This window comes from Typopeltis vanoorti, chromosome 23 (genome assembly GCF_054136105.1).
Source record: "Typopeltis vanoorti isolate ZY-2024b chromosome 23, IOZ_Tvanoo_1.0, whole genome shotgun sequence".
Taxonomy (NCBI): Eukaryota; Metazoa; Arthropoda; class Arachnida; order Uropygi; family Thelyphonidae; genus Typopeltis; species Typopeltis vanoorti.
The window spans coordinates 43,512,198-43,522,500 of NC_143571.1; the positions used below are offsets into that span (position 1 = coordinate 43,512,198).

The 10,303-nt window shown below is 35.0% G+C and overlaps 1 protein-coding gene across 2 annotated transcripts in view; it reads right to left on the bottom strand.

Moving 5' to 3' along the window:
• The window catches only part of LOC150093807 (glutamate-gated chloride channel-like), a 228,489-nt gene that overhangs the window by 12,465 nt on the left and 205,721 nt on the right, over positions 1-10,303 (bottom strand). For both annotated transcript variants that reach the window (XM_090412550.1, XM_090412549.1), the window contains exons 6-10: positions 5,189-5,253; positions 4,654-4,874; positions 4,450-4,532; positions 1,534-1,674; positions 1,003-1,391 (exon numbers count right to left, since the gene is read on the bottom strand). In XM_090412550.1, the coding sequence (XP_090268676.1) occupies positions 1,003-1,391; positions 1,534-1,674; positions 4,450-4,532; positions 4,654-4,874; positions 5,189-5,253 (899 nt within the window). The remainder of the gene's footprint in view (positions 1-1,002; positions 1,392-1,533; positions 1,675-4,449; positions 4,533-4,653; positions 4,875-5,188; positions 5,254-10,303) is intronic.

The window sequence follows — 10,303 nt, forward strand, 5'->3', positions numbered from 1 at the left end:
AAGCATGAAGCATTTAAATAACACTATTATATTTTGTTAATCACGATAACAGCGATATCGTTAACAGCACTGAACTTGAATATAATAACAATATTTTTAAACAAAAAAAAAATAATATTCAGAACGTAACAGTTAAATACCAAATTATACTTTCAATTTACAACTAAGGAGACGGTTTTAATCAGGAATGTACACAATTTATGAAAGAAACATTAGCATGATCATAGATCATGCTAATGTTTCTAAATAGCATCCTAAATAGCATCCTCAAACCTGCTTGGCTAGTTTGTTTAAAGGCATACCGTGGTTATTAGAAGACGAGTTATATTTAAAGGCATTTCCTGAATGTCTCATCTATTTGTAATTATTTTATAAAGAATCCACAAGGTATTATTATTATTAAGTTAGAGATTTTTCGCTAGCTCATTTGAAATGCATTTAGCTTAGAAAGTATATAGAAGCTTCTTACCGCTAGGCTACATATGTTATTATAGACGCTGGAATTGTATTACTTGAAGTTTCGTGTACGACGTAAGTTGATTCTCGTTGCCTTGTAGGGGGGAAAAAGGGCTCCTTGAGGCACGCCTCATCATGTTTCTTTGGGTGAACTGAATTCATCCAAAGACTCACTTTCAACCACAAGTGAATTAATTTTTCGTCGATTCCAATCGCTATTAGTTTTCCAATTATAATGCTTTCATAATAATGTATGAAAAGTCTTAGTGAAAAGAATGGGAATTGGGTGCTTGTTCTTGTCAAGAGAGTTATTTATTTTTATCTTAAATATGTTCAAGTAAATCAGGCTGTACTTTCCCACTTCAGGACACGGTGCAGTTTTAGGCTTATTATTAGATTCTTTTACATATAATATTGAAACATATTATTAATGATTCTTTTCATTAATAATATCTTTTGTTGTTCAGTATTGGGACAATATTTTTGTTTAAAATATAGAACTTCTTAAATTAATAAGGCCGTAGACGTAAAGTCGAGTCCACTTACCTGAGACATTGAAGATTGACTTCGTAAATTCTCTGGTGGTGGCGCCGAAGTGGGCCTGCTAGCATGAGGCAATTTGCGATACAAATAGTTCACTATGATGAACTCTAACATTGACGCGTAGATGAAGAACATACAAACTCCGTCCCACATATTCATGGCCGTCAAATTAGAGACCACAGGCAAGGTGGATCGGAAGCCGTTCGTGGTAGTGCAAAAGTTCAACATGGTGGTTACGCCAATCATCACGCGAGCAGGCACTGCATTGATATCCAACCAGAAACTGATGAAGGAGCTTGTGACCAAAACAATGCCTGGTACAAACACGGTGCTGATGTAGAAAGACTTATCTCTAGTAAATACGAGAAGCACCCTCAGGCAGCTGTAGTTCCCTGAAAAAAAAAGAAAGAAAAAAGAGGAAAGGTTGTTATCGCGACTAAATCCACTTGCATTCCACACAACCAACTTTCAGCCAGTCTCCTTCCACAAGAAACATGAGGAGGTGCCTATATTTATGTAATGATCGATTATTACCTCTCCACGTGTGTTGCCCATCACAGAATCCGGTGTCATTCTTCTCTAGATAGGCGTTCTGTTGCCGAAGGGAAGTGGCACCACTGATTGGAGGTTTGTTGAGTGACCACCGTAACTCCAACTCATCCTGCTCATGAGACACTGAAACACAAACATAGCGGTTCAGTATAGCGTTTATTAAAACAATAAAGCATTAAAAATTATTCTTAAAACTTTAGCTGTTCTAATTAGCAAGTGATCAATAATCAGTGACCCAATGGGTCCAATAATCTTTAAAAATCAATGCATTCGTGTATTTACTTCGTATTTATCTTCTGCCTTTTTTTTTTCTTTTTTTTTTTTTTTGTAAATGAAACCAATTGCTTTAATGCTTGCATCAAGCCAGGAACAAAGTTAAAACATTTAGAAGTTTAAGCATGTAACAGATCTTCTTTGTTTGAAAAAATTTCAAGAATAATATTTTTTAAAAAATGCTATTGGAAACTAGTACTAAAATTTGGAAGATTGCAGGTTCGAGTCCTGTCGCGGACTTCATGTTTTTTTTTTTCAAGATGACAGTTGGACGATGTTATTATTGTTATTGTTATACAAATCCCTCCTGGAGTCAAGACTCGCAGAGATAATGTTTGCATCTCTACGCAAGAATGTTACTGTGAAATATCCTTTCTTGTCATTATTTCGAATCATTTCCATATTTATTTGATTTTATTTTTCTTGTTGCTTTACTTCATGTGAATTAAATTAGTTGCTTTAAATCTTGTACCAAGTCAGAAACAAAATAAACACATTTGCCAATTTACGATATGTTTGAATAATTCTGTGGAAAACTTCTTTGACCAAAATCTCCCGAATAATTCTAACGTTAGGGAAACAGATTTTATGGAATATTTTTCTATATTTATGGTATTACCATTTTCCCCTTTATTCCAGTATGAATAGTAAATATGGACAACCTAAAATGTTTGAATGTTAAATAAGTAGTCTTCAATACAAATAGTTAGTAGCATATTCCTCTTAAAAAAATAAAATGGACATTATGAAGTACCATAAACAGATACTTGTCACTTCGAACAATAGCATATCAACGTGTGATCATCGAAATTTTCTTGTATTGTTTATGAATTAAATTATTCTAAAAAAATAAAATGTGCCAGAATAGAAAGGTTTGTTTAATTTATAAATTAAAATCATCTTTTATTACTAATGGATATTACAAAAGGAAAATACATATAAAAATTCATAACATATATTTAGATCATATGCATTATCTACAGTGCATTTGTCTTTTTATAATATACAATCGATTCTATGATTACTCATATTCTTTACATTCATTATGAACGAAATTATTCTAAAAATATAAATTCTAAAAAATAATTTCATACTCTAATTCTTGTTATTAATGGCGAATCACTGTGGAATCAAGACTCATCGTAGGAGGCCCACACCAATTATTGCTTACACAACCTTATACTTCTCCTTAAACCCATTCACCGTACCATTTTCTGTCCCTCAGCAATATATATATATATATATATATATATATATATACATCTCACATGATTTATGTAGAAAAGGATTATATGTGAATGACATCTCACATCATCACTTGGAAGAGAGAAATGAGCTGAATAGCCTTATAAAGACTGGCTTAAAGTGGCGAAGCAAGAATGCTTTCATCTTCCCCGTTATCTGTAGAGGGCAGTGTAGGGATAAGGTGTTATTGAGCTATTAAAGCTCTGATCATGGCAGGGGGTAACAGCAACAGCCGATAGCCGAGCCTCAGTTAAAACTTTATTGGCTACAGCATTGCTATCCATTACCCTCCTTATGAATAAGTAAAACCGTCTCTAAAAATTCGGACGATCCGTAGGCCACTCAATTGTGGGCGAAAGTCCATCACAGCGTTGGCTCCACTCAGTGATGGCCTTCCACCCACCACAGAGCAGAACCGCTCATATTCTATTCCGAAGAAAAGCATTCACCGACAAAGCCCCTCACCGGGCCGTGCCGGAAAACACTTTCCCCGAAGACTCAAATTTCTCCCTTAAGGCAAAAACCTTAAGAGGGCGAACTCAAACTCGAATCTCTCCGTCCCAGAGGGTAACAGCAACAGCCGAGCCTCGGTTAAACTTCATTGGCTACGGCATTGCCATCCATTACCCTCCAAGGGTTAATCACCGCATCTCATGGTCGATTGTCCGAAATGAATAGCAACAATTTCTTACACTTATGAGAAAAATTATTCTAAAAATAAAAGGGTGTGGTAAAAACTTTCAAATTTATTATTTAAACTTAAATTATTTTATTATATAATATCATTAATAAATTAATCTTTTAAATAAAAAATATTTATGATAAATAATATTTTAAAATAAATTTACGTATTCAGCCAAACTCTTCAACTGATTGAAATACATTACATGATATTACTGTGAGATGTTATTGAAATACATTATTTTGATAATACTGTGAGCTAAAGAATCAGAAATAACCACGTGATCACAGTAGACAGACGTTCAATCAATTGTAATTAATTATATAAATATTTCGGTTTAATTTTCTTTAATTTTTTTATTCTCTTGAATCAGACGAAAAATTCAAATATGTCATATGGGTGTTTCATAACTTTTAAATATTTAAAATGTATGTTTAATTCGTCTAATGCATCCTGGGATTTCCTGTTCATCGCATAAAGTGAAAATTTATATTCTGTAAAAGTTTAAATTCAACCTTTTTGGTGCTGTTTACACATCAAGATCATAATAGAAAGAAGCAATGATTACAAATCAGGTTGTATACTGCTAGTAAATAGCGATCAGTGATATCCATTCCTGTTAATTGCAGCATGTTTTCTGAATGGTTTCATGAATGTAATCTTTGTTATATTTGTTACTTTTGTTACAAGACACTTACCGCTTTCTAATGCAAAAGGACATTTCAAGTTGTCAAATGGAAAAATTTGTAGATTACCTTGACAGTTGAGCACCATACTTCTCCTGTAAAGAATAATTAAGAATCCACATTAGAGTCTGGTCCTCAGAGACTTAATGTTAAATATACATTTTTTACGAATTTGATATTACCATACACCATCCTGTTAGATGCATTCCAACTTACCTCATGGAATACTCTACAGTTCCATCGGGATAAATCTTGAGGGCAATATTTGCGTTTAGTAAGGGGTATTTGAATTCGCCGTGTTTGATGAAGTAGGTATCCGGTATCCAGACGCTGTTGGTATGAAGTAAGCCGTTCAGATACCTGTGGTGACCTCCATCATCGTACTTGAGCCTTGGATCGTGCCACTTTTGATGTAATAAAAACTCCACCTCGTATTTCTATGCAGAGAAAGAGATTAAGAATATGAAATGGTGACGGTAATAGAAAAGTAAACAGAACTTTAAAGGCTAACCTGTATTTAAAATAATAATAATAATAAACGGATATGTATACCGTTTAGAAACTTGTTACCATGACAACAGATTGTTGTCATGGTAACAAGTTGCGTATCTTGCATTCTTGAATGATACGTATACCGTATGAATACATATTAGATTGCAAAGTAAAAAGTTCTCTTCAAGTAAGCCAGTGATTTTAAAATAATTAATGATAGTTGGGTTGTTTTCATAAAGGACAGGAAAGCCAAACTTACCAAACTTGACTCATCTGGAGAGGAAAGAGTCAATAGAAGGACGGTTACATTGACGACTGTTTTCTCTAGAAACAAAGAAAGAAATATCTTATTATGACATAATTTCGAACTCAGATATTTTGCAGAGTAATTTGTTAAAGAGAATTACTTTAAAATTATTAACTGTTAAAACTGTTGACATCTCTGTTATCATTCCTCATATACAGTACCTTTCTTTATTAAACGCATCCTCAATAACGCCTAACCATTATTGGTACTATTGCAACCAGTTTTTGTTTTGATTTCATTTTAATTTGACTTAATTTCATTAAATGAAACATAATGTTATGAAATCCGTTTGTTAAAAATAGGAAATAATGTGATGGCGATGGTATCCATCTAAATACTAGTCTATCCATCGAAACTGTCAAAAAAATCCATAATGTTTTTAAATGATTTTGAAACGTCCCTCAGTGAAATTTATGACCAGTGTCTGGATGTTATTCTGATGGGGGACTTGCATTGTAGTACACAAAATCAAATGACATGTCCGAGACGTCAAAAAAAAAAAAAAAAAGTTTTTAAAAAGCGCGTCAACCGGCACATAGAGCGCGCTGCGGCTACTGAGAACACCTAGCGGCAGGTTTTGACGACAAACTGTCTTTTGCCCAGTTCTGCTATGAGCATTAGTCACAGAGTTACATCCGCTGAAGTGAGTACGTGCATAAGCTGTTCGTCCTATTAGTAACAATGAAAAAGCTTGAAAATAATGTGTGTGTGTGTGTGTGTGTGTGTGTGTGTGTGTGTGTGTGTGTGTGTGTGTGTGTGTGTGTGTGTGTGTGTGTGTGTGTGTGTGTGTGTGTGTGTGTGTGTGTGTGTGTGTGTGTGTGTGTGTGTGTGTGTGAAACTTTGCTGCAACTTGGTAAAAATTTTACAGAGACATTTTAAATTGCTTAACCAAGCATACGGAGAGGACTGTATGAGCCGAACACAGTGCTATGAGTGGTTTAAACGTCGTCGATGGATGACGCGGTCAAACATCAAGGTGATATTGGTTATGTTTTTTGATTGGAAAGGCATTGACCGCTATGAATTTGTACCACGTGGTCAGATGGTAAACAAAGAGGAGTCCCAGGAAGTTTTAGCGCGTTTGAGGGATGCTGTGCGCAGGAAGAAGTCTGAATTATGGAAAAAACAGATTTGAATGTTGCACCACGACAATGCGCAATCATCCGTATGGCAAAACATCAGACATCCGTTGTGCCTCATCCACCGGACTTAGCCCCAGCAAGCTTTTTCCTGTTTACCAAACTTAAAACCACTTTGATAGGACATCATTTCCAAACCATAGAAGAGATTTAGGAAAATGAGATAAGAGAACTGCGCGCCATCACAGAAAGTTCGTTCCAGGATGCATTCCAACAGTGGAAGAAACGTTGGGAACGATGTATTGCCAGTAGAGGGGACTAATTTGAACAGAATTGTAATATTTTCATAGCTTTCATTTGAAAATAATAATTAAGAGTTAAATATATTCAAATAGACTTTTCACTTCTCGTGCAATTAAGGTATAATATGCAAAATATTAAATTAAAATATATTTTATAAAATATAATACACTATTTAAAAATATTTTTAATAATGTACGATAATTTCAGAGCATATTAAAATTTAGAATTGACACCATTTAATTACTGGTATAATAAACAGTTATAATTATCCCCTATCCATAACAAAAAGCGCCCATCCTACTCAGGTTAGGACCTCAAGATCAGCTCTCTCCCCATCATTCTTTCATACCATGGGACAAGTTCTCTAAGGTTCTCCCGGTCCACATCGGTCCTCCCCCTGTCATTCGTAAAAAAGAAGAAATAGATCAAGCTGTAAACAATTTAACTAAGCAAATCAACTCAGCAATAGCATCAGTCACTCAAACCACTGTCTAGATCCCAGAAGAGATAATGGACCTGATCAGGCCCAAAAATAAGGCCAGAAAAACGATATCACAATTCTAGAGCCCAGCAGGACAAAGCAACCTTAAACACTTTGAACAGATAGGTTCGACAAGCCCTCCAGATCCACAGGAACTCCAAATGGGAAACCAAACTCAAAGAAATCAACCCAGAAGATAACTCCATGTGGAAGTTTGTAAATTCTCTTCGTACCAAAAGACAACCACTTCCCCCTTTAAAGACCAATCTTGGAATTGCACACACAGATGAAGAAAAAGTAGAAGCCCTAATTGACAATCTGGAAAATCAATGCAGCCCATCTTACGCAAATTTAAATGTCAATCTTATTCACAAAGTTCATCGTAAAGTTAGAAATGCACTAAGTCAGCCTAAGGATGATTCAGAAACCATCACCCCCACATCACCAACAGAAATAATAAATATCATTTCCCATATGAAGAATAAAAAGGCCCCTGGCCCTCATGGCATTACCAATAGAATAATAAAGCTACTCCCACGGAAAGCCATAATTCATCTAGTTAATATTACCAATTCCATTTTAAGATTCCAGTACTTTCCTACAGATTGGAAAATCGCGGACATTATACCTCTGAAAAAGCCTGGCAATAACCCACAACTTCCCCAAAGACAGGCCCATCAGTCTTCTTTCCTGTCTTGGCAAAGTAACAGAAAAGGTCATCCTATCAAGACTGCAATCAGCAGTGGACCAACAGAAAATAATCTCAAATGAGCAATTTGGGTTTCGCAAAGCTCACAACACGGTGCAACAAATTCACCGACTAACAGAACATATCACTCATCGTTTTAACTGGCACCTTCACACTGCTGCTGTGTTTTTGGATGTTGCCAAGGCCTTTGATAAGGTCTGGCATCAAGGCCTTATCTTCAAACTAATTGAAAACAATATCCCAATTAAACTAGTGAAACTCATATATTCATATATCAATGAAAGATACATGCAAGTAAAACTTAACGGAATTGTTTCTTCAAGGCGTAAAATTCTGGCGGAAGTACCTCAAGGTTGACTTCTGGCCCCAATACTTTTCACAACTTACATGGCAGATATTCCTCTCAATCCAAGAACAACTACTACGGCCCTTTATGCCGACGACACCGCTATTCTAGCTAGATCACTCAGCCCTCGCCTAGCAATCACTAGACTCCAAGGAAGTATCAATGAGCTAGCAAACTGGTTCACCAACTGGAGGATTCAAGTGAACCCCCTCAAAAGCTCAGCCATAATGTTTTCAAGAAGAAAAATCTGCAACAAAGAAGACATCCTGCTCTCTAGTCAAAAGATCCCATGGCAATCCGAGACCAAATATCTTGGGGTATTAATGGATAAGAAACTCCTTTTCAACAAACGCATCAATCTCATTTGCTCCATATCTTCCAAAGTCATAGCTCAGCTCTACCCATTGATCAACCGTAAGAGCAAATTGAATCTACATAATAAATTGCTTCTTTACCGGATGGTAATAGGTCCAGTCATTACCTACGCCTCACCAGCATGGAGTCACACTTCAAGTTCAAACATTTCAAAATTACAGAGAATCCAAAATAAATGCCTTAGGATGATCCTGGATGCACCGTGGTTCGTCAGAAATTCACAGATTCACCGAGAAACCGGCACTCCATACATCTCCTCCCTTCTTCGTGATCTTGCAGAAAATTCTTCGTGAAGTCAAGTTCACATTTAAACCCACTAATCGTACAAGCTATCAATTACAACGAGACTGATTACTACAAACACAAAAGATCGAAGGCTATTCTTCTCTCAACCGATCATAGCTAACACAACTGCCCTCAGAGGGCGAGCTTAATTGCTCACAAATCTCCCACTCCCAAACAACTCTCATTACAGATAAAGGGGAATATGAAAAGCACTAGTGCTTCACCCATCCTGTCAGTAATATTATTGTTGTTGTTGTTGAACAAAAAGCGTGAATACCCTTGGAGGGTAATTCATAGCAATGCTGTGGCATCTCGTGCAATTAAGGTATAATATGCAAAATATTAAATTAAAATATATTTTATAAAATATAACTATTTAAAAATATTTTAATAGTGTACGATAATTTCAAAGCATATTCAGAGCCAAGTGAGACTACTCCACACTATTCAGATATTTAAGAAGAGCCGAAGGAATATCCCAATATATATATATATCAGGAATGACCTGTTTCACCCTTTTCATTCATTCTAAATAAAAATGCGAATGTAATAATTCTGTCAATATTAATCCCACCTAGTCACCACAAAGATCAAATGCTTTCTTATTCATAATAATCACGCCAGTTTTTGTTATCGAAATGTAAAACTTTTCTAATGAGATTTCCCGTTTGTACCTTTTGATGTGGCAGAATCACTTTTCGGAACGAAATAAAAATAGTGCAGTTATGTTGCACAGTTGTTCGTCTAGTTTATTTAATATGTTTGGGGAGGGGCATATGTTTGGCTAGCTATTCCAACTACGGATATTTCTGATTACACTTTATTTTCGAACTACTCACAAGAGAATTAATTGATTATATACTGCACTTTAGGAGCATGTATCTGCACATTTGTTTCAGTCAAGAAAAGTAATATCAAATATCAATTTCAAACTATATTGGTTTCATGAAATTCTACTATTAGTATCTAAATAATAAATGAACAAAATTTAAGGAACTCACCAATCAGTAAAATTCAAAATATCAGTTCACTTTTTACACAATAAAAATATTATAAAAACCTAAATAAAATATAATTAAATAAATAATATAGAAATACAGAAATAAACTATATTTTGTATAATATTTCTTGTTTCATATGTTTCTCATATAGGCATATATTTCAATCTTTTCCTTTAATAAAAAAACGGATATAGTGAAGAATCAGTTTGCAAAAATAAAAGCATCATAAAGAATTTTCAGCGAACCATGTGTATCATAAACAAATACTCTTATGAGTGAAGAACGATGATTATTGGTAAGATTAGAGATTTTAAATCGCAAACACTACTCTTCGGTTTCAGTTGAGAATAGCCGTCACTAATAGGAACTCACTTCCGACTCGATCTTCAGGCTAAAATCAGTTCTGAAGTTGTTTTAATTATACACACCTCGTTTAAGGATGATTCGTTTAGCATAGCGATTTCTGAATACCTTGTGGTAAATGGGAT